Genomic DNA, 25,695 nt, shown 5'->3' on the forward strand with positions numbered 1-25,695 from the left:
ATGCACAAGACTTAAACTCGTTTACTTATTTATGTTTATAAAACATATGCTAATAAGTCAAGAACCGTGATCAAATGCAAACTCTAAATATTATACAAACTCCAAATTATGATCTGAACCGTTAAAATGTCAACAGATGATAAAATAATAGCAATAAAAAATATCAACACAGTGTCAATGGTTAATGCTGTGCTGACATTGTGTTGAAACTGTATTGACATTTTTTATTGCTACTATTTTGTCATCTGTTGATGTTTTTTAACGGTTCAGATCATAATTTGGAGTTTGTACAATATATGAGTTTGCATTTTATCACTACTCAATAAGTCAAACTGTATGTGAAAAAATTATTTATTCACATATCAGGTAGAAAATGAATATAGAGTTTATTATACTATCATCTTGATTTATATAAGGACTCGAAACATGTTTTTTAGTACACTAATTGTAATAAATAATACTACTTGAATTATACTCGTTATATTGAGACCCACTTACTATATTTTATTAACTCATTATATTCACATTTTATTTTAAAATATATATTTCATTTATCCATAAAAAATAGGCATAGTTTTTCATTTTGGTCCATCTACCAAAATTAGTTCCATTTCTATATATGACTTTCTTACCATCTATTCTCCTCTGATCCCTAACTTTTATCCACTTTTTAGTCTCTTTCTCTTAGAGTATCCACTATAGGGGAGCCGCGGCTCGTGGTCAGCCACGGTTCCCTATAGTGAGAGCTACGAAAGGCCGCGGTGGGTGGGCGCGCCCATGGGAGAGCCACGACGGCGGCTCGGCCAAGAGCCGCGGCTCAAGCCAATTTTGAATTTATTTATTTTTTTAATAATTTCAAAATTATTTATAAATACCCCATTCCACACATTTTCACCTCACACACATTTTTAATATTTTTGAAAATTATTTATAATTTTTTAATCTTTTTATTAAATTATGCACTTTTTATAATTATTGTAGTTCGATAATTTTTATGCTACTTAAATTAAAATACCTCAAAAAATAAAAAAAATTAATATTTGGTGGCTTGGGCTTGTCCACTATAGTGTGAACAAGTTTTTTGTTGTCCGGCCAAGTTTTGTGGCTTGGCCAGGACCACGAGCTTAACTATAGTGGATACCCTTAATAACCAATTACATGTCAATTTTTGAGGTCATATATATATAAATGTAAGATTTTTATTCCACTGACGTTCACCTTCTCATTCTTTTAAAATCTGTCTAAATGAAAGTGGGAATATATTAGACAAGAGAGTATATTTATAGTATAAAAATTCGGATGTTTTTTCCTTTTCTGTTATTCAAGTTTTAAAACATAGAACTCACTATTATTCAGTTTCAGCAGTCATCGACTTTTCTCTTTTTGACTGCAATTTCTTTATAATGTTTCATTATCCAAAAATACTCTTAATCATAGCTATATCTACTACTAGTATTTCTAAAAAAATAAGGAAAATTTATTAATTGCAGACCATATTAATTTCAATATTAAAAAACGCAGGGCAAAGTAATTTGTTCGAAATCTGAAATGAGAGCAGTAGTAGTACATTCCGCCTAAAGAGTTGTACTCAAAATTTATTGTATCACGAAAAAAGGCTCCTCTAATTTCGTGTGTATTGTAGTCCCCACTTCTTCACACCATCAGCACGCCAAACTTTCCCCTTTTTAGAGAGAGAAACAAAACCCCTCAACCATTTTCTCTCTCTAACCATAGGGCTTTCTGCTGCCCAATCCAATTCTCCATTTTCTCAATTCAACTTCGAATTTGTTAATTTTGGGGATTTTTTTTCCTTCTGAGATCGGGGGATGGAGTATGTGGGCAGACAGGTGAAGAAGAAGTTCAAAGGGCACGGCACGTTTTTGGGTTTGGTAAAGGCGTACGACGCGGAGACTGGTTTTTTGAAGATCGTGTACGACGACGGAGATTCCGAGGAATTGGAGTTGACTGAAGTCTCTTCGCTGTTGATGCCAGCTGAGCCTCAGCCGTCGGGATCTCCTGCGGGGAGGCCGGGGCGCAAGCCGAAGAAGCGACGCCGCATTGGCGTTTCCGGTGACGATGTGGAGAATTCAGCTGATGGGGCGATTTCTGACGGTTTGGAAGGTAGAGATGGGGAGTCTGGGGAGTTTGACTTGAATTTGACTGAGAGAATAGATTTGAATGATGATGGCGTTGATTGTTTGCGTGATGTTGGTCATGCGAATGGCGGGGGGAGTAAGCTGCATGGGCTAGATTTGAATGAGTTGGTGAATCTAGAGCTGAATAAGGAAATTGTTGAAGATGGCTCCCAAGAGGGAAAGAAAATGATTGACTTGAATCTGGATGTAAATGAGGGTTTTGAGAAATTGAGTGACGAGAGAGAAGGGCGATGCTTTGACTTGAATTTGCAGCTAATGGAGGATGAGGTGAGGACTTTGGAAGGTTGTGATGCGAGACTTGGAGAAGGTGACAATGGTTGTTCTAGAGAAAATGAGAAAATGGAGGAAGGGTTGGTGGTGGAGGATGGTGCAGTTGAAGTGTTAGAGAATGGAAATGGAGATAATAAGGTGGATCATGTAGTTCACATAGACAAGGAAGAAGATAGCCAATTGACGAACCATGCCAGTGTGGTTGATAATGAGAATGTGGCTCCATTAAATGTGCAAGTCAAGAGAAGGGGTAGAAAGAAAAAAAATGTATCAAATAACATTACTGAATTGGCTCCACAATTGGATACTGAAACAGGGAATGTGAACTTAGAGCTGGAAAGAAGAGATGAAACCCCATTGAAAAATGTTAGTGGTTTAGTCGATCATGATAATGAAGTCTCAGAAACAGTATTGAGCGGGAGAAGAGGTAGGAGAAAAAGAGAGCCACCAAATAATGAAGTTACCTTGACAACTCCCGAGACTGGACTGAGAAGGAGCAGCCGCAGAGCAAAAAGAACTGCTTTGTCTGATCTAGACCAAGTATTTAATGAAGCAGAGCTTGTTGGCATCAATCAGCAGTTGTCCTCTCCAGCCATAAGCAACGTGTCTCAAGATAGGGTTACGGTGGCAGCTCGTGGAAAAATTTCCAATGATGTAGCTCTTCCAGAAAAAGTGAAGCTGCCGCCACCTTCTTGCAACATGGACTTAGTTGGAGTTTCACTGTTTGATTTGGTTTCTGTTTATACGTTTCTGAGATCATTTAGTACTTTATTGTTTCTAAGCCCCTTCAAACTGAACGATTTTGTAGCCTCTGTTAAATGTAGTGATTCATCATCATTGTTCGACTCTATTCATGTTTCTCTTCTAAAAACATTACAAAAACATTTGGAGACCCTGGCATCTGAAGGCTTCGATTCTGCATCGGATTGTTTGAGGTAATGTTTCCACTCCTGTTAGAAATCAATCAATTTACATTTGAATCCAGTTCGTTGTACTTATATTTTCCATATCGGAATATTATATAGGTCGCTTAATTGGGATTTTCTCGACTTGATTACATGGCCAATGTATGTGGTTGAGTACCTGTTATTGCACAGTCCTGGCCATATTCCTGGTTTAGATCTTTGTCAACTAAAGTTTTTCCAGAATGACTATTACAAACTGCCGATTTCAGCAAAGGTTAAGATCCTGCAGCATCTTTGTGATGATGTAATTGAAACGGAAGCCTTTAAGTTGGAGCTGAACAGAAGGATTCTGACAACAGATAGGCAAACAGATTTGGACCGAAAGATGAAACTTGAGAGCAGCAGAAAAAGAAAGACCACAGTCGATGTCGCGAGCACTTCCTGCATTACAGGAGAAGGGATTGGCGCTGAGGATCCTGCAGATTGGAACAGTGATGAATGCTGCCTGTGTAAGATGGATGGGGACTTGATATGCTGTGATGGCTGCCCTGCAGCATTTCATTCAAGATGTGTAGGGGTAGTCAGCAGCATGTTGCCTGAGGGTGATTGGTATTGCCCTGAATGTGTGATTGAAAGGGATAAGCCTTGGATGAAAGTGAGTAAGTCAACTCGAGGGGCAGAACTGCTGGGGTTTGATCCATATGGCCGACTGTACTATAGCAGCTGTGGTTACCTGTTTGTGTAAGTTCCATTTAATAGTTAGCTAAGAAATTGCATGAATTAATTTTCTACAAGTTAATATATAACTTTTACCTGCATTATCCGTCTCTAAGTGTGGACCGAAAGTGCATATCTAAACAAATTGGCTTTTGTTACTTGTTAGGTACTAATATCAAGCTCAAATTCAATCCTAATAACTCTAAACTATTAAAAAACCTAATTCCATTTAAAGTTTTGTTAGTGTTTATTTCATTGCTGGTTGCTGCATTGTTAATATTGTTATGAAAAGCTCTGAAGGCACATGAGTTTGTATTTGAGAAATTAATATTAGGACGTCCCAAGAAATGCTCATCTCATTGTGCATAGACGTCGCTGTCAACTTGGAAACTTATCATGGACTAGAAATCGTGGCATGTGATATGCAATCATTTTACTAATAAACACGAGTGTCATGATTATGCTTCTTTAAGGTTTAATCTTGAAGGGGCTAACTTTAAATTGAAAAATTCCTCAGTTGTTGCATATCAATCAACTCTGGGATTTACATAACATAACCAATATCATCTATCCCTCTAGTCTAGAAAATGCTCATAGTTTGATGCTCTTAATCTGTTATGATAATTATTTCAATTCTTTTTCTTCCTACCTAATGTCAAGATTATATGAGGTTCCAAATATTTGTAGCTTATGTTTTCAAGTTTATGTGATGATTTGATTCTGTTGTCATGTATAAATTTGACTTAACTTCCCTGATTAACTGTGTGATTGGGAAGTCTTTTTTTTTATGAGGCAATAGAAAACCTCATGATAGTCTTGTTGCCCTCTCCTCATGTTAAATGTCATGAATTGGAGTACTTCTTCTGGAAGGAGTATTGCAAATAGCATTGCTGTATCTAAACATTTAAATTAGGCTTAAAACTTTAGTTGGCTCGGCATGCATTTTTCCTGGAGCTTCAAGCCTTTTTTCTTACCCCATAGAATGTAGATTAGTTATAAAAGAAGCATTGACTATGTGTTTTTTTATGCGGGTATGGGCATCATGCTGAGGGGTTTCAGTGTTTTGCCAATCGGTCTCATCTGAACAAAAAAGTTTTTTAATTACTTATGGTTCTCACTGGTGCTATCCTTGCTATTCAGCCGTATCAATGCGTTGGAACACCTGAATAAGTACTGCGTCTCATAACTATATTAGGGCAATAGTCAAAGAAGTGACAGGTGAATCATTTTCAGGTGATGTCTAAGTCTTGTTTCATCCTTGAATACAAGTCAGGGCGTTCTTTTCACCTGTGACCTCAAGCCTTTGTTTTCATTTTGCCTCTCTCATGAATTCAATATACCTAATCAACTTTCTTATAATAGTGGTGATTGCTTGCAGTTAATTAAAGGTCAATGTGACCTTGCAGAAGCTTTGTTCATGGGGTCTTGAGTGGTCTGTAGGGTTAATTCATTATTTTATTCGGAGTTGCTTTTACTTTCCTTGGTCACATACGTCTTTAAAAGTTTAACATTATTTTTTTTTCCGACTTATTAAATTATGGTTGTGGTTAGTCTGAGGTCTCACTGTCTCAATCATATAGGAATAAAGATTTGATTGTGATAAAAACATTGGGTCTGGTTCGATTTGAAGTTCTATTTACCATAAAAATGCCAAGAATCTTTCATCGGTTTACTTCTAATTTGACTTGGCAATTTCATACTATCTCAAATTCAACCACATTGAACTTTAGTTGGACTTCTACTGTTAGTTTTTGCTCAATAAACACTGTTTAAGAACAAGTTGGATTGATTCTGTTGGTGATATCCAACCACTTCGGAAACTCCATATTGGCTCCTTTAGTTTTATAGCTTTTCATTTTCTAAGTAACATTTGATGTCATAAGTTTCTCAATGATATTGCCATTATATCTTTTGAATTAAGAAGGGCCTTTCGAACAAAATCAACATAAAGCGGTCTTGCTTCTTTTTTTTGTTCCGAGTGTTGGCGCATTTGAGTTCATCTTTTCGATTTTAGATAAAGGAAATTCCTGATTTGTGGATCTCTCTATATAAATAATACAACAGACAAAGAAATGAGAACAAAATTACTCCTTAGATTATGTGTAATTTAGTATTCTTGTTCTTTCATAGGATGAAATTTTCTGCAGCATATGAACAGTAGAAACCAACAAACTACCGGTGTCATTTTAATCAGATCATCATACTGTTAGTTTGTTTCTTTTACTGGTTATGTAGCATCACGACCGTCATTATTGATTATACAAGTAACATCTTTGTATGTGTGCTTGAAGTTTATGGCTCTACAAAAATTGTATCATAATTATTATTAATAAACATTTTTATCAATGTCGATGGAATTTATATTGACTCCCATGTTGCTTTGCAGGTTAGAGTCATGCAATGATGAATACATGTTTTGTGCCTACAATAGAAATGACTTAACTACATTGATTGAAGCTCTAGAGTCGTCACCATTCATCTATGACAAATTGATTAATGCTATCTGCAAAAATTGGAATGTAAGTCGTGGAAGTTGTGGTGCCAAAACTGATTTGGACACTCGGTCTTGCTCTATTCAGTCAGTCTTTCCTGAAAAAATCGAAATGCCAGATAGGCTTATGGTACCTTCAGAATCCATTATCAGGAATGTCAGTTCTAAAAAAACATCAGATGAAAAGTCTATGGTGACTACTTATTCCAGTAATGAAGAAAATCTGAATTCTGAGCGTGTTACAGCTATGCTGGAGATTGGCAACCATGGACTGAAGATGGAAAATCATTTAGCAAGTTCTGAAGGATCAGCTGAAGTCTCTCAGACTTCAATGAAGATTGATAACCCAAAGGAAAGTGTGCTGGAGTGTACAAAAACATGCTTTGATCCTTCAGATTGCTGCGATATTCCAGAGAAACTTATCAATGCTGGTGATCATGATATGGCATCTACTTCTTTAAACTTTGAAGAAGGGAAGGGTCTTCGTTCCAAAAGTTATAGCCTTAAACCCTATTCCATGAACTCTAACGTAGAAGTGGGTTACGGGACAAATTATGTGAATTGCTATGAGTTTGCTCGTACAGCTTCAGATTATTACGAAGAGTATTCTCGTAAATCATCAGATAAGACCTCTGGTGATGCCCCAAGATCTATTGAAGAAGTCTTATCAGGACAACTGAAGATTGTATCAAATAGATTTGTTGAATTTTCTTGGTCAAATATTCAAAATTCTAACATGTCCTCAAGGAAAGAAAGGTGTGGATGGTGCGTCTATTGCCGGGTTCCTGGAGAAGAAAGGGACTGCTTATTTTTTATGAATGATAGTATCCCAGCAGTAGAGAAATTTTCCCATGAAGTTTTAGGAATCCCGTCACAAATGAATGTGAAGAACCATCTGATTAATATAATGTGCCACATTATATGCATGGAAGATCATCTGCAGGGTCTTCTGTTGGGCCCATGGTTAAATCCAGACTATTCCATGCTTTGGCATGCCAGTGTTCGTGGAGCAACTGATATTGCTTTGTTGAAAAATTTGCTGCTCCAGGTATTTATAGCATTCTGGATCCTTTTTCCATAAGCTCATATACCTTCTGAACCTGTATTATGATTTCATTGCTTAGATCAGTTTGTTGGTTTTATTGGTTTAGTTTAAAGGCTCTGTCCCTTTAAAAGGATAATCTAGTCTTAATCACACTAATGAAAGTAACTTACAGTAAAAAAAGAAGGAATGATTAGGCAAGTGTTTGATTAGCACGTGCAGAAGATCTGGGGAAACTCAAAATTGAATTTAGTCAAAGAAGGTGATAAGAGAAGATGAGGCTGCTGAACTGGAAAATAGGTAGAGAATACAGAAAATAGAAAGAACATGAAACTAATGGTTGGATAAACAATTTAATTATAAGATATATTCTTCTCCATTGGGGCTGCTCCTCCGAAAAAGGCCACAAACAACACGACAAACTCAAAACTATTTTTCTTAAAAATTAAAAGATAGGAACACAAGCCCCATTTATAATAAGCTACTGACATACTCTCAACTGAAATAAAACTCTTAACTTGATTCTAACTCTTAAAGATAAAACCTGTCACTAACAAACTACTAACTTGACTCCTCAAGTAGCAAAGACCTAATTAATTAATTAACAACTAAAAGATTATGCAGGGACAGTACAAATGGACGGTCTCTATCAGTAACACAGCAGGAACCATTGTTGTTAAAAACGCGCAGGGCGCACAAGGCGTGGCTGGAATTTCCCCTAGGTGGCTGGGGTGAGCGAGACCTAGGGGCGAGGCTGGGGCTTTGTGTAGATCTAACGTCTAAGAATACACATTTATACCTCTCCACCCTCCTTTATAGTTGATCTCTCTCTCCGCCCTTCATTAACGTGTCAAACCATGGGGATCCTATACTCCCTTAGTCATTTATATCTCTGCACCTCCTTTTATAGTTGATCCTTTAATATCTCTCTCTTCTCTCTTCTGACTGGTTGACAACACCGGTGTCATTAACGAGTGCTTTACTCCCTTTACGCCATTAATGTGTTGATCCATGGGGACCCTATGTTTGTATAATCCCTGCACCCTCATTAATTTGTGACTATAAACACAAATTGTTGTTTCTTCTTCAAATCCATTAGTAAGCCATGATTTGTGTAGGTGGGGTGGAGGGGGGGGGGGGGTGGAAGCTGGAGTAGGAATCGTCCATGGATAGCCAGAGGATATTGGAACGAAATGCTGCTGCGGCAGGTGCAGGTGGTGCGAGAGGCTTGGATTAAAGCAGGGGTGTAGTTGTAACGGCCAGTGGTGTTGCAATAGCATATAGAGTGGGGGTGATGGCAGAGAAATGGAGGCGGAACATTAGGACTGGATAAAAGCAGGGTAGGGTGCGACAGGAAACAAAAGATTCCATTGTTACCAAACTTAGACGATCCCCTGGCTGCAAGACTACCCTAGGGGCAATGGCCTTACCAAGCAAAATGGGCTGGGTTTGGCAAGGATAGAAAGCTACATAGTTATCTCGAACTTCATGTTGATCGAAGCATGTTTGCCTAGTCTTCATTTTGCTTGCTGCCGGTACCAAAGCCGCCTTCTCTAAACCCGCTAAACGAGCATAATTGTTTTGTATGTTAACCATTGTTCACAGCACCAAGCACCAATTGATTGAGAAGATGCGGTTGTTGAACTGGAATAGATAGAGAATACACATAAGAGAAAGAACAGGAAACAAACGATTGAATAAAGTAGCAAGTAAAAGATAAATTTTCCTAGTGGTCGGTCCTCCGAATAAGGCTATATCAAATTATCAATACTCTGAAATCAAACTGTATTTCTTAACAATTAAAATGTAGGAACATAAGCTACTAACATATTCTCCAACTGAAATAAAATTCGTAACTTGACACTAACTCTAAAAGATAAAACCTATCTCTTCTTGTTAATCATGAATTACTTTGGAAACCTTACACAACTCTCGACATGTAGGGTAATACCTCAAAAATATTAGGGGCTTAGCAGGAGAATTCATTGGCATTTATGATGAATTGATGACCATATGGTAATGTTACGAGGGTTAAAGTAACATGATTAATCGCTGAGGTATATGTGTGTCAGTGTATGTACTTACTTTCATGTTTGTAGCCTTTTTGTGTAATTGTTCTTTATCTTTACATTTGGAATCCTAACAACCTTCATTCAAATGTAAATATCATATGAGGAAATAAATTGTCATTTTGTTTGTGGTTTTAGTCATCTTATCTTGTAGGCTGAACTGCTGAAGTTCTTTTTTCTTTTCCTTCCAATCGTTGATGTTCCATTTCCAAATTTTGCCTTTTGGCTCCAGCTAGCGTCAAATTTACATCATCTAGCACTATCTGCTGACTGGAGAAAGCATGTCGATTCTGTTGCTACGGTTGGCTCTGCCACTCATATTGTCAGCACATCTGCACGAGCATCGGCAAAACATGGAATTAGCAGGAAAAGAGCGAAGTCTTCTGATGTGAGCGGACCATCTTCGAATGCTGCAACTGGTCTGAGCTTATTCTGGTGGAGGGGTGGAAGGGGCTCACGCACACTCTTCAGTTGGAAGGTTTTGCCTCACTCTTTGGCTTCCAAAGCTGCCCGACAAGGTTAATAGTTTTGTTTATTGGTCCTCACTTCAATTTGTGATCTGTCAAATAAGTAATTGACCGAACATTTCTGTGTGGAGCTGTTTCAGGTGGACGTAAGAAGATACCTGGCATACTGTATCCTGAGATTGGAGATTATGCCAAGAGAACTAAATATGATTCCTGGAGAGCTTCTGTTGAGACCTCAAGAAGCGTGGAACAGCTTGCTCTGCAGGCATGTTTATTTCACTTAATTCCTAATGCTATCTAACATAACGGACAAAATAAATATAAATGCCAGTAACTTGCCTTTTTATAAATTTATTTTGGTAACCTATAAAGTTTCTACTGGAGTTTGGCCATATTGTGTATAATATCAATCTGCAGATGGAAAGTACAGATTTGGAACTATGTCCCTCTATTAACGCGTCTAATGGTGTTAATACTTAATAACTAATCTTTCAATGGCGAAATACTAGGGATATACTTTTTCTGTTGTAATATTTTGTTAGTACGAACTGAGAGATAATGAATATTTTCATGTTTGCAGGTTAGGGAGCTGGATGCTAATATTCGATGGGATGACATTGGAAATAATAAGCTTTTTTCCAAGATAGAAATGGACTCTAAAAAACCTGCCAGATCATTTAAGAAGGTTATAATTCGTAGGAAGTGTTCTGAGGGAGCTGTGGTCAGGTACCTTCTGGACTTCGGCAAAAGAAGGTTCATTCCTGATGTTGTTGTCAAACATGGGTCCAAGCTTGAAGATTCCTCGAATGAGAAGAAAAGATATTGGCTTGAAGAGTCTCATGTTCCATTGCACCTCTTGAAAGCTTTTGAAGAGAAAAGAATCGCTCGCAAGTCCAATACTATGAAGTCTGGAAAACTTAGTGAGAGTAGTAGAGTAATGAAGAAGCCCTTAAAGGAAAAAGGATTTTCATATCTTTTCTCAAGAGCAGAAAGAGTGGATTATTATCAGTGTGCTCATTGTGAAAAAGATGTCCTAATCAGGTACTCCCTCCGTCCCAAGATATTAGAGCAACTTTCCTTTTTGGGATGTCCCAACATATTAGACTCATTTCCTTTTTTAGCAAAAAATCATCTATCTTACTTTATTCTCCACCTACTTTTTTCTCTCTTCTCTCCTCTACTTTTTCCCTCTCTCATACTTTACTCTCTCTACTTTAACTATTTAAATATCAATTCCTTAAATCCCGTGCCCAAAAGAAGTTGCTCTAATATCTTGGGATGGAGGGAGTATTATACATTGACATTTTGTTGTTATATTCTTTTGAAGCAGGAAAATCTTTTTCCTAGAAATGACTTCCCAGAGCTTACTTAATGAACACCTTTTCTGTAGTTGATTATAAATCAGTGTCCTGTCTGAAGGAAAAATATGTACACTCAAATTCGATGGATAGATGATTATATTTTCTGCTGAACACCCAACTATATGTTGGCATCTTCTGCTCACTAAAAAAATGCCTTTTTCAAAGAATTTTTCTTCTTCTATTTTGGCTGTGTTTGATTTGCAAGGTCACTGATCCAGTATCTTGTGCTGATATACAGGGAAGCAGTGAGCTGCCAGCATTGCAAAGGTACCTCAGTTTGCATAATTAATTATTTTTTGAGTTATTATATTTTTCCCTTTTCCGTTGTGAGATTCTCATTACCCTAACAATTACTGCTGCATTGTCCTTTTAGATTTAGGTTTTCATTTTATTGAGTTTTACTTGAGGTTTGTATTGGTAATAGTGGATGGGCAGCTAAATGATTTATGAATATTTTCTAGTTTTCTCTTATCCTTTTGGCATGGATTATAACAGAAATTTGTTACTTAACTAAATTTCAGGCTTTTTCCATAAACGACACGTTCGGAAATCTGCTGGATATATCACTAAATGTAAATATACTTGCCATAAATGCCATGATCTAAAGGTTGTGAAAGTTGATACAAGGAAGGGGAAATCTGAATCCACAAAAGTTAAGAATGCCTCCAAAAGTGTAAAACTGTTACGCTCAGGGAGAGGGAGAAAAAGGGGGAAGGGAAAGCTACTAGTGAATTCTATTAACAAAAAAGGCGTTTCTGTCGCTCCCTTACGTCGTTCAGCTAGGAATGCTGAACGTACTGCAAAAATTCCAATGCAGAACAGTAAGTTAAAAAAAAGAAAAAGGGGAAGAAAGCCGAAACCAGAGAAGTATAAGTCTATGAAGCCCAAGGCTATTAGTTGCAAGAAGCAGAGAACGACTGTTACGAGCAGTTATTGGTTGAATGGTCTACGACTTTCAAGAAAGCCAGGTGACGAAAGACATCTCAGGAATAGGAAGCTTCTTGTCCTTTCAGGTGAGGTGGATTCCATCCTCAATGAGACTAAATGCAGCCTCTGCCATGAAGTGGAACATAATTCTGAACTGAATTATGTGGGTTGTGAAATTTGTGGAGGTAATTTTTAGATTTTATTAATCTGCACTGCAGTTACACCCACACCCACTAATTGTCTGCCTGCCTAAGCTCTTCTCTAAGTAGCTCTCCACTCCTTTTGGCTGTTATGCGACTCTTTTGTGCAGTAGTGTCCGTTAATTAATACTCTCACCGTCCATAAATATTTGTCTCATTTTGATTTGGCACAAGTTTTAAAAATGCAAATGAGAGTGGGTGTACAAAGTTAGTGGAATGTATGTCCTACTTTTATGTATTAGTTTTATAATGAAATGTGAGTGTAATGACTTATGAGTTATGGAATGTGAAGTCCATTTACCAAACTGGTAAGAGTGAAATGAGACATTTGATGGTGGACATCCCAAAATGGCAATATAGGACATTAATGGCGGACGAAGGGAGTATCTTGTTGTGCAATATTTTATCGATAGATAAAAAATGAAAATCTTGTCAGTTGATTTGGCATTGGTTTCCTTTTGATTGAAGCCATTAGTTGCTTCATTGAGCTTATTTCTTTTACTTCTTGGGCAATTCTGCAGATTGGTTTCATGGAGATGCTCTGGATCTTGGAGCTGAAAAAATTGAAAACCTTATTGGTTTTAGATGCCACATGTGTCTCAATAAGCCACCTCCTTTTGGCTCTTGTAGTCTAGATGAAAACAGCAAGCCCGATTTTATTCCAGAAAATAATGCCAAAACTGAATGCAATGAGGGAGGTCCTTATTGTGTGGCCAACCCGGAGGATGGATTAGCCTATCAAAAGACACATTTAGATGATAAATCCATCGATACACTTGCAACTGTTAAAATGGAGAAGCAGTTGCAAGGATCTGTGCCTGAGTCAGACCTAAAAGATAAAGATTTAGAGATGGCTGAGAAGACTTTTTTAGGGAAGGATCCTACTGAACTTGGTGGAGACAGAGGAGATGTGTTGAATACTCTTGAAACTGAATCTGTTTTCCCAAACTCTGACATCGTCAAGGAAGCTGAATGTGAATCTGTACAGCCTGACCTTGTGGAGAATGGTGTTGCCAACAATGATCATTCTGATATCTGTACCAGATAGAGCTCATTCTGACACAGCTAGAGTTGTATTCAGAAACCAATTTTTGATGTCGGTCACTTGGGTAATATGCTGTTTGCGGGGAGAGCAAAACTTAGATTAGATGTGTTCATAGTTTACCCTTCACAAGGCATTGATTGCTCTAGTATTAAAGATGTTAAAATCTTTTATGGAACTTGAGATATTAGCTGAAATTCAAAAATTTATGGAGATGATTTTCTTGAAATTAGAGCAAATATAATCACATAAGCTAATTTTCTCTTCGATATTGATATGTTTTCCATCCCATAGTTTTCCATCACATTGGAATTTAATCTAATGTGAAAGGTAGTGTCTCTCTTTATGTCTGTGTATATAAATGTGTATGCCAGAAAAACATTTGACATTTTAGAGCTCTTGCTATTAACTTGAACTTTGCCATAATGTGAGGGTGTTTTAATGTTTTTTCATTTTTACTGGTCAAGAATGATCTGTGAAAAGTATCAGGCCAGTTATAGATTTTAGAGCTCTTGCTATTAACTTGGCTTGATGCTACTCCGGAATTATAGATTTTGCGACAGTTATGCAAACTGTTAAATAGCACTGTTGTTTGACGATAAAGCTTTATCTCCAAGTTGAGTGGTGTTAGTTTTGATGACACCGCAGCTACAAAGCAGAACCGTCCAACATGTAACTGAAGCAAATTGAAGACATTGATCAAAATTCGAATGTACAGATAAATGCTGGAGCATAATATGCAGTTGATTAATGCTGAACAATCATCTTGCCCTTTATAGAGGTTTGCTGTTCTTTCCTATTTAATCTGATTTCTTTTATTACCTATCATGGCATTGATGTGCTTTAAAAAGCCTTTGCCTCCGTAAGATTGACAAATAAATCTGGGAACAAATCATAAATTAGCAAAAGTGTCTTAGCGGGTAAGATCAGAGTTTGGATATTCTGAGAATTTTATTTAATGTCACAAAAGTAAGTGGAGAGGTTGTGGTGAAAAATTGGCTAATTAGTAGTTTGATGCATAAATGGGTAATCTTCTCCTTGTGAAACTGTCTATTTTAGGTAATAGAGAGACATTTAAGCTAAACTTAAGGCCCCTTGATATTTCTATTGTAACATACATATACTATCTTTTTTGTCGAAAATGACAACAAAGTTAGTGAAGTGCAGTGATCATTGGTCTGCTTTTAAAATCTTGATATACTCCTTTTAAATAAGGGGTTTGAATCCTCTTTACTTCTTTCCATGATCCATCCTTAAACTTTGAAAATTCCTTTTCTTTAGAGTTCCGATTGTGTCCTTTTTACTTGTAAAAATTATTGACAATTTATTTTCTGCCACTGCCCAATAATAATGTCCTTCTAACTTTAAAATGCAAACCTTATAAATATCTTGAAACTGTAATTGTATTAATTGTTTCATGTTTTAAATTAAAAGGAAAATATAAGTCTATAAATTAAAGGGACTTACTCTTAAAATAAACCTTCCCTTTATCACTTCATGGACAATTTTTCTTTTTGAAATAAACACCTCTTTAGGAAAAATTTATTTTCAAGTTTCAACCTCTGCTGCCATCGATCAGATTATAACTGATCTATTTTGAATTTTAATGTTTTATAATTATTACAGTAATATACTATATTTTTAGTAAACTAATAAATAATTTTCCATTTAAAAAAACAAGAAAGATGAAAATTAATTTTTTTACATTTATGTTATGCATACTCTTTTTTACATGTATGTTTGTTTAAGGTTTTGCCTCAGGCCCACAGTTCTCTTGATCCTGGTTATCTTCATTGAGCGCTTGCCGCCATACATTTACTGGTACATCTTTTGTTGGTGCTATGCATGTAACAGAGTGAGTGTGCTACACTCAGATGTACATGGTATGTGTTTTAACCCCATCTTGAACTTGAGCTAAATAATCATGTCATGTCCCATCCTGATGTAAATGGATGCCTCTGATGAAAAAATTCTAGAGGGCGACTCAAGTTATTTTAGGGAAAATTTTCTTGATTAGTGGGCTAGTTAATAATGAAAGATGTTGTCACAAGCTACTAGATTGAAATTGGATTCAAATATACATTAAAGAAACATATTTGAAGTCCAATTAACAATAACCAGCAACATAAACCTTTTGAGAGTCCGAGACATGATGACATAAATCAATAAGATATGGCATGAAATAAATTGAAAAACCATCCATTGTATTTTTTTTTATCACACATTGCTTTTGTTTTGTGTTCAATAAACATTGGAAAGTCTTTTTCACTTTTAAGTGGTTAGTAGTTTATATTGCTAATCTTTGTTGCTCGCCTTTGTGGTTTAATGTTGACTTCAAAGCGAAGAGTCTTAGCTTGATGTCAACGCACTGTGTAACCCCCCTCCCCGCTCTTCTCTCTGATGGCGACTTCAATTATGCTTTGGATCAGGTAAGTTAAACTCTTGAATGAGATGCTGTGGTGGATAAGTTTGTGATGTTTTTTATTCTGTCCCCTTTACCCTTTTTGAACTACTATAATTTATATAAAAGGGAGGTACTTCATTGGTGCTGTAAGATATATATGTACCCACAGTAGATTTGAATTTTATGCTTTTGTTGTTTTATACTTGGCAATGGAATTCTTACAAACACTGTCAATGGTTTACCGTTTATGACTTCTTGTGAAATGCGTCACAATGAGATGAATAGGCATTGCATTTGCTGAACTTTCTGCAGAATTTATTATGTCTACTAGTGAACTTGTTCGTACTTTTTACTGGAATACGCATTTTGGGAGACTGCCACACTCCATCTATGAGGCTGTTTATTGTAACTGACAAGGCAGCATGGTTGACAGATTTTGGATTTTGCAGTTAAATACAAGGTAGCTACTCTTGCAGGACAGATCCGACTTTGCACCCTCTTAGCCTTGTTGCTACAGCTGAAGCATCACGCTAGCAAGAAGTTATGGGATCACCACCATCACTCTACTCTATGCTTGTTTTAAGCGCATCATTATAAATGAATTTTCAGACTAAACAGAGACAAGTACGTCGCGATTCCTTCCATATTGCAATTTTGATAATGTCCATGCTGAACAAGTTGATCAGGTTGAGATTGTGCGTGTTGCCCTACACAGATTCATTGATTTTGCATGGCAATCAGACCTACCATTTTTTAATTGGAAAACGTTAGAAAGTTGTGTGAAATGAATTGGTTGATTAGTACATTTATTAAATGTGTTTCATCACCATTGTTGAACAAGAGCCACTTTGAGGAGAATTAGTTAGAGAAAAGGCGTAAAAGCCCCCTATTGTATATCCTGAGGCGTCCATTTCTCATAAAGTTTGTTGGTTTTGTTTGGTTAGGTTGAAAAGGATGGGAACACCCTCTTTTCTCATGGTTTTCCTCTGTTTGATTGGATTGGTATGTTTTCTGCTCAACCCGGGCTCAACTCTGCAATCCCACAATGTGAGGTAAAATTCTTTCCCATCTTCAGTGCTCTATTCGGGTCCTAGTTGTCGTTCTCAAAAATCATCCAGATGCAGTACTGGCGACACAAGGTGCTCCACTGCATCTAATTTATTGTAGCAGATCTATGGATATGGAGGGCTTAACAACCTGCGTCGATGGGTTCTTTCTAAATTTACGAGAGCTTTTTGGCACCACCACCACCACCACCACCACCACAACTGATGCTCCGAGCTCGTATTCATTATTCCTTCTACAACATATGGATAATGTGTTCATTTTCACTCGAAATTGAATCCATAGATGCCAAATAATTATAGGAAATAAAAGAGCTTTTGCACTCCAGGCCCAATAAATCATTGTAGACTTGTACTCCCTCCGTTTCATAACAATGGTGTTATTTTGCTATTTTGGTATTTCCACAGTACTAGTGGAGTTATTTCCTTTTTTTTTATAGTAAAAGTCAATATATTTTTTTTTCCCACTTTTCTTTCTTTTACTTTATTTTCTCTTCATCTCTTTTTTTTATTTTTTATTTTTTATTTTCTATTCTATTCTTTCTTTACTAACCTCACTTAACACAACTTTTTAAAAATATCACGCTACAGTTGCTCGTTTTTCATTTTTCATTTTTCATTTTTCATTTTCGCTTTTCACTTTTCTTTATTATACCCAAAATAAACATTACAACTATTATCCAATTTTAAAAACATTTATTTATACACAATAAAACAAGGGCCTTAACAGTACAAACAATTTACGCATTCATGTAGCAAAGTAGGTTTTCAAGAATAAACCAAATACTCCCTCAGTCTGCGAATAGGAGTTCCGTTTTTCCATTTTAGTCCGTCCGTGAATAAGAGTCTCGATTCATTTTTACTATAAATGGTAATAAAGTCTCACCTTCAACTAACTCATTTTACTCACATTTCATTAAAACTAATATATACAAGTGAGATCCCTATTCTTCTAACTTTTTTTCACTCACTTTTCTTAACATTTCCTAAAATCCGTGCTGCCAAGGAATGAGACTCGTAGTGGCAGACGGAGGAGGTACAATATCGTTTAATGAATTAAATCATGCTACAAACAAAACAGTAGCTGGGAATAGTAAGCACTTTTAAAAAAGTGCTGAAGTGAAGAAACACGAGTTTGAATGAAAAACAAGTGAGAAATCTAGAAAGATAAGATGAGTTGGAAATGCAAAGGGATAACATTTGGTATTCTTAGTAGCAGGCAGCAGCTACTTTTCGTATGATTTTAGTGTAATGGCGTTTTCTTCTGCTCCAATTCCACCATATTCGCCATCAAATTCTTTGCTAAGTTCCAAATCATTCAATCCGCTGCTTGCATTGTCCCGCTCTTTGAAGCCTCCAACATATTTCGTGCATTCAAAATCTAGGCGGGGGAGGCTGAGTGTGGCAGCCACCGTCACTCTAGATTCCAAAAATGGCTCTCTCAAAGTTGACGAAACAGCCGATCAAGCTGCCAATCCCTATGGCAGACAGTACTTCCCATTGGCCGCTGTCGTTGGCCAGGTTTTCAATTGATTTATTGTGATCACAAAATTGGCTCATTGTGATTCTATTTCTAGACATATCTTACTGTTAGTTTTAAACAGAGAATGAGATTAGGATGGAATCAATTCAGAGATTAAAGTCCTATCAGTAAAATGAATGACTGGATTTTCATGGTTGCACTCCACAAATTTGAATAATTGGCTAACTATCTGAATCTGTACTTTATTCATTGCCCCAATCAGCTACATTTATATGTGAGCTCTTCTATAAATTGGAAACATTGAATTTATACAGGATGCCATCAAGACTGCTCTTCTGCTTGGGGCTACAGACCGTGAGGTTGGAGGAATAGCCATATCTGGAAAGCGGGGAACCGCAAAAACTGTAATGGCACGTGGTTTGCATGCAATTCTTCCTCCTATTGAGGTTGTTGTCGGATCATTCGCAAATGCTGACCCAGCATGCCCAGATGAGTAAGGTTTACTACTTTAGAAACATTATTATATGTTATGGAAACTATGTAATGCTAAACTATGAAAATAAAAGATGGTTGACAATTGTTTTAATGGGAAGCCAAATCGACTAATTGTACAATAAAGACTGCTCAAATGAAAATCTGGTTTGTTAATCAGTTGGGAATTTATGGTAAGAAATGAGTGGCAACTCTTAATATTCATTTTATTTTATTTAATGGATGCACACCACTGAGTCGAGATTCTTCAGTCTTCCTGTAACAGTGGCTCAGCTTGATATGAAATACAAATCAAATAATTTCAAAACTGAGTTGTATTGGTTCAGCTGCTTACATGATATTTTAATTGTTGTTCTGTTTCTGTTGTCTTATTCCAAAATTGGAAAATAATCATGTGGTTTAATTTCACTGTTCTACAAGCGTTATGAGGTATCTCCTTTTTCATTAATTTAAAGGTGGGAAGATGGGCTTTCAGATAAGTTAGAGCGTGATTCTGCTGGTAATATAAAGACCCAAATTGTCAAGTCACCTTTTGTCCAGGTAGTTTCTGAAGAAGCAATTTTTTCAAGTAGGATATCTGTTATATATGTTATGTTAATTTCAATTGTCTTGCAGATTCCACTTGGTGTTACAGAGGATAGACTGTTAGGATCTGTTGATGTTGAGGAGTCTGTGAAATCTGGAACAACAGTTTTCCAGCCGGGGCTTCTTGCAGAGGCTCATAGGGGAGTATTGTATGTTGATGAGATAAATCTTTTGGACGAAGGAATAAGCAATTTGCTTCTCAATGTATTGACAGAGGGGGTCAATATTGTAGAGAGGGAAGGCATAAGTTTTAGACACCCATGCAAACCACTTCTCATTGCTACTTATAATCCTGAAGAGGGAGCTGTCAGGGAACATCTATTGGATCGAATTGCGATAAATTTGAGGTAAGACCAGTGATCAGTTTGAATTTTGAATGCCCCGGTATTGAGGCTGGTATATGAATTAAGTCACTGGGCTCATTATTTAAGCAACAAATAGTTTCATGTCTAATGTCAAGTTGACTTTTGGACGTTGATAAATAATTCTTTTAACCAAGATTAATATTATCAAGAAGATATCTTTTGTTCAGCTATCCATTTTGATAGAATGGTGAATTTCGGCAATATAATATTTGTTTCTGTACAAGCATGGTCCATGTTTTACATGTTTCAGTTAAACTGAGATTTTTTTAACCAAGAATAATAACCTCTAGATGATATATTGTGTTCAGCTATCCATTTGGTGATATTCTAAATTTGAATTCCAAGGCTGATGACACCCTCTTCTGCAGTGCAGATCTTCCTATGAGTTTTGACGATCGTGTTGCTGCTGTTGAAATCGCCACAGAGTTTCAAGAAAAAAGTGGTGAAGTTATTAAAATGGTTGAGGAAGAGATGGACATGGCAAAGACACAGGTACTTTGTGTCTAAAAGAATAACCTTTGCTTCCTATGTCCACGAAAAACAAGCCAATCTTTCCATTTTCATCTGTCCACAAAAAACATGCATATTCCTTTTGTTGGACACTACACCAGAAAAATCTTCTTCATTACCAACCTCAATTCACCAGAATATGTACACAAACACCTCTATTGGGCCCACCTCTGATATTTAAACATCTCACAAACACCATAAAATACTGTGGGACCCTTCATCCCTTACAAACATTCAACCAAAAATGTTCCAGTGACACTAAACATTAGGAATATTTTTTCATGGGAGTATATTATAGTGTAAAACATGTTATCAGTAATCAACAATGGAAATGTCAATTCCCATACATTGAAAATTTTCACGAAAATAACCCAATGTACACGTAACTACAACAAGGTAGCATACATTTTCGTTTATTTTCAGATATAACTCCCTTAGAAAAAGAACAGTTTCACATCAATGATATCTTCATGGCTTATGTGGTCTCCTTCCCAAAGAATGAGAAATAAAATGGTATTTACCCTTGGTATCATCACTTGTAATTATAGTACTAATACTGTAAATGGAGATTTTGTTGCATACCCATGCTTCCATTGACACACAAACTAAATTGTTGGTTTTCTACCTTGACACATTTTTATGTTTACAATGGTTTATCCTGTTTGTCAGAAGCTATTATCAAGAGTAGTAATCTAGCTGAGTGGACAGTGTCGGAGATGAAGATAGATGATTTTGCAAATACTCTTGCACACCATACTGATCAAATGGACAGTTTAATAGTTATTAGGATTCTCTTTTGTAATTTCATTTACTGTACCATGTCAAAGGGATTACGTACTTGCTGCTGTTTAGATTGTTTTGAAATGCATCTGGCAAATGGTACTTTTAGTTGCCCTGTTAATACTAAAGTGTCCGATGAGAATGAACAAATTAAATCCATGAACAACAGATTAAACAAAAACATGTAATACATACACGATCACAAATCAACTAAATGTGATTGTACATGTGTTACATTTATCAGTTCATCTCTTGTTAATGGATTTTTATGTGTTTGTGCATGTATTCCCATTTCTAACATAAAAACTCCATTCTCACTTGATCTTCTTTCTCTCTCTATATAGTTAATGTGTCATTGACTAATAATATTATCTTCTATGCAGATAATTTTGGCACGGGAGTACTTGAAGGATGTGAGCATAAGCAGAGATCAAGTAAAATACCTTGTCATGGAAGCCCTCCGAGGTGGTTGCCAGGTTTTTGGTTTGAAACTCTTCTTAATTTTCCTAATGAGTTCTCTTATACCATTATGAAAGCTTATACTCATTGTTACGTTGACATAAAACTTTCTATATTGATTAATTTGATTATACGTTTATGTATTCTTGTCTATTCTTTCCCTTGGTCAGTCGATTCAAACGACTTTCTTTAATTCCATATAGGGAGAAAATCTGTTAGTCTTATGTTAATACAACTTACCATGCAACTTATACTTTTATGGTGTCTTTTAAGTCTGGTGCCATACTGCTAACACCAGAAACTTATCCATACAACTTGGTGAAACTCTCGCATTCCTTCTTGGGCATTTGATATTGTCAGTTGCCATTTCATTAAAAAGGATATGCATCTGTTTGTTATTTATTTTATGATTGGTTTTATATATGCAAGTGTAATGAAAACTTTAAAAGGTTATGCATGAATCGCATATTCTGTCCATATTTGAATTGCAGGGGCACAGAGCTGAGTTATATGCTGCACGAGTCGCCAGGTGTCTAGCTGCTCTAGAGGGCCGAGAGAAAGTCAACGTGGATGACCTGAAAAAGGCTGTAAGTAACACTGCATAATTGAATTACGTCATTTTATTAAAATGTCTATCTGAGAGATGCCTTAGAGTCGAAAGTGATGATGTGGATATCACTGTTGATTATCAATGTATGCAATGAATTTTTTAGCATAAGTCTACCGATTAGGCTTTTGCCGCTGACAATATAGGCAAGCCTATGGTGGCTGTTTATCAGCATGCTTAGCTCATATTTGATTGGGTTGGGACTGAGTTAGTTCTTAAGGTGCACAGTTTCTGAGAGGATCAAGCTTTTATGACAAGCATCTGTTGCACATGAATCTCAAATATGTCTAAAGGACCTTGAAAGCATTATAAGTAGGAATTATAACATGATCGGACCTGCCAATCAGAGATACCTGAACCATCTGATACATACCAAACTTTAGCAAAAACTTAACCAACATTATCCCAACATGACCTAAATTAGTAGATAACAAACCCCAATTCGAAGCTAAAAAAAGCACCAGAAAGATCCATTATGTTGAAATCTACAAGCACTCAGTGACATCACAAATTTAAAAGATGGACAGCAGACTATGCTCGAGTTTAAATGTAAGAAATGAAGATATAAAAGTGAATGAAAGCATGTCCAGTCATCGATCCATAACATCATTCAGAAGAATAACACTGCTTAGAAATAAGTTATAACCCTCTCAAGACACCTTAAAAAAAACTCTAATGGAGAGAATTATGAGAGATTGCTGTTAATGCAGGTAGAATTGGTTATCCTTCCACGTTCAAGCATTAATGAGACTCCCCCCGACCCGCAAAACCAGCAACCTCCTCCACCCCCTCCACCACAAAATCAGGATGCTGGAGAAGAGCAAAATGAAGAGGAAGATAAAGATGAAAAGGTTTGCCAGTTCATTAATTTTAATTGATTTGCTTGCCTTTTCCAATCAACCATTTGTGACTAATTTGATGAGTAAATGAACTCCATTATGAGAATTCCAACGCTTGGCCTTGCTAATCATCATGAATGTTCTCTTGTGTTTGGTAATAGGATGAGAATGACGAGGAGAAAGATGAAGAGAACGAGCAGCAACAGGACCAAATACCTGAAGAGTTCATCTTTGATGCTGAAGGAGGTTTAGTGGACGAGAAACTTCTATTCTTTGCCCAACAGGCACAGAGACGAAAAGGGAAGGCTGGAAGAGCAAAGAACGTTATCTTTTCTGAGGATCGAGGTCGTTATATTAAGCCTATGCTTCCGAAGGTCAGATGTCTTTCCTTTCATCTCATCCCTGAGGAAGCTTTACTTGGGCTCTGAGACATTAAAATGGTCAATAAGCTACTAGTTAAATTTCACTTTTACATATCTTTTCTTCTAAACTTCTACATAGAAGTGTGATTAATTGTGTAGAAACTTCTCTTATAGAGTTCTATAATGAAAAGCAGGGTCCTGTAAAGAGGTTGGCTGTTGATGCAACACTAAGAGCAGCTGCACCTTATCAAAAGTTGCGGAGAGAGAAGGATCTCCAGAAGACAAGAAAAGTTTTTGTAGAAAAAACAGACATGCGTGCTAAAAGAATGGCTCGAAAAGCAGGAGCCCTGGTAAGAGTAAAAGAACCTACATCTTTTGATCCTTACTTCTGTCCTTACTACTTCTTGGTAATGCTAACAGAAGCAATATTTTGTGTCTTATATCAACCAAGCTTCTTGATATTCTCATTCTTTTTACAACAGAACTAGTAACTGAGATTACTAATTATGGCAGGTCATATTTGTTGTTGATGCAAGTGGAAGTATGGCACTAAACAGAATGCAAAATGCTAAAGGTGCAGCACTTAAACTACTAGCCGAGAGTTATACGAGCAGAGACCAGGTGCATCTAAAATGATCCTCTTCCTTTCCATAATTTCTGGGATTAGCTTCTGTCTACTCAATTGTTTCTTCACTTCAATATTGCTTCCGGAGGTGCTTTTGCATGGACTATTTTAAATTAGCATATGTAATGGGGGCTTGAAAATGAACTACTTCCATGTTCTTATTTGATGCTTGAATATATAGGTCTCCATCATACCATTCCGTGGAGATTCCGCAGAAGTTCTGCTGCCTCCTTCCAGGTCAATTTCCATGGCAAGGAAACGTCTAGAGAGACTTCCATGTGGTGGGGGCTCCCCTCTTGCCCATGGTCTTACCACGGTATGTATATCTGATGCTGTTAATGATCTGGAGCTTTTCTTGGATACGCTGCAATCAGTGGACCTGCTATTTTGTTAGGTTTCAATTCATTTACATTGCATGGATAAAGATTACCAAAATCTAGTGCATAGAAGCTTCTAATTTTTCATAAGCTTCAAATAGACGGTCTCATATTTGAGCAGATCATGTTTTCCAACTACTAATCTTAATGTGAAGAAACTGCAATTACTGATATCATATCATTTACACTTGAGTAGTTGCTCGATAACCCTTAATTATCTCGTATAATGTATTCTGATCCCTGTTTGCCAAACATTTTCCGTAGGCTGTTAGAGTTGGGATGAACGCAGAGAAGAGTGGTGATGTTGGGCGCATAATGATTGTTGCGATAACAGATGGAAGAGCCAACATATCACTAAAAAGATCTACTGATCTAGAAGCTGCTGCTGATCTGCCTAAACCCACCGCTCAAGAATTGAAGGTAAAAACATCGAAGAGTGGTGGAACATACTAAACCTAAATAACTCTACTCATCTTAATGAACAAGTCTCATTTCTTTCAGGATGAAATTCTTGAGGTCGCTGGGAAAATATTTAAAGCAGGGATGTCGCTTCTAGTTATTGACACAGAGAATAAGTTTGTTTCGACAGGTTTTGCCAAAGAGATCGCACGAGTGGCACAAGGTACGTAACTTTAATTAGTACATTTAGACCCTTTGAAATGAAGCTGTTATTTTGATGTCACTTTTGTGTGTTAAATTTCCAGGAAAATACTACTACCTCCCTAATGCTTCAGATGCTGTAATCTCAGCAACTACAAAGGATGCTTTGTCAGCTTTGAAAAACTCATAAAACAAATGAAACATGCTGAGCATTTTGTTCAATTTTGCACTTTCGATGTTCTTTTTGTGTAAAGAAATGTAATTTATACAAGCAAAAACTTGTAGTATATTTTATTATGGTGACAGTAGAATATATATTCTTTGTTTCCCTGTTAAATTAAGTAGTTAGAGAAAAAATACAAAAGGTTGTGTTTATTAAATTTGGATAGACAGAAATGTGAATTTTGTTAGATGTAAGATTGCCATTCTTGAGAATAATGGAGATAATAGTAGAATTCGTTTAAAGTTATTTTTTCGTGATAAAAAGAAGCAAACG

The 25,695-nt window shown here is 36.6% G+C and overlaps 2 protein-coding genes across 2 annotated transcripts; both read left to right on the top strand.

The window, feature by feature from the left end:
- Window positions 1-1,652: 1,652 nt before the first annotated feature.
- Window positions 1,653-13,876, top strand: LOC125189515 (PHD-finger and DNA binding domain-containing protein). The gene is made up of 9 exons (XM_089058115.1): window positions 1,653-3,361; window positions 3,452-4,072; window positions 6,435-7,587; window positions 9,883-10,168; window positions 10,258-10,382; window positions 10,698-11,158; window positions 11,717-11,745; window positions 12,000-12,590; window positions 13,127-13,876. Exons 1-9 carry the CDS (start codon window positions 1,827-1,829, stop codon window positions 13,651-13,653), a joined length of 5,328 nt encoding a protein of 1,775 aa, XP_088914241.1. The 5' UTR covers window positions 1,653-1,826; the 3' UTR covers window positions 13,654-13,876.
- Window positions 13,877-18,306: 4,430 nt separating this feature from the next.
- ALB1 (ALBINA 1) lies at window positions 18,307-25,536 on the top strand. Its single transcript, XM_048086163.2, has 15 exons — window positions 18,307-18,636; window positions 18,913-19,091; window positions 19,546-19,630; window positions 19,706-20,022; window positions 20,409-20,532; window positions 21,714-21,806; window positions 22,281-22,376; window positions 23,107-23,247; window positions 23,397-23,609; window positions 23,792-23,947; window positions 24,111-24,218; window positions 24,404-24,538; window positions 24,864-25,019; window positions 25,101-25,221; window positions 25,304-25,536. Exons 1-15 carry the CDS (start codon window positions 18,367-18,369, stop codon window positions 25,387-25,389), a joined length of 2,280 nt encoding a protein of 759 aa, XP_047942120.1. The 5' UTR covers window positions 18,307-18,366; the 3' UTR covers window positions 25,390-25,536.
- The last annotated feature ends 159 nt before the right edge of the window (window positions 25,537-25,695 follow it).

This window comes from Salvia hispanica, chromosome 5 (genome assembly GCF_029641045.1).
Source record: "Salvia hispanica isolate PSC_SH4W2 chromosome 5, Shi_PSC_v1, whole genome shotgun sequence".
Lineage (NCBI taxonomy): Eukaryota > Viridiplantae > Streptophyta > Magnoliopsida > Lamiales > Lamiaceae > Salvia > Salvia hispanica.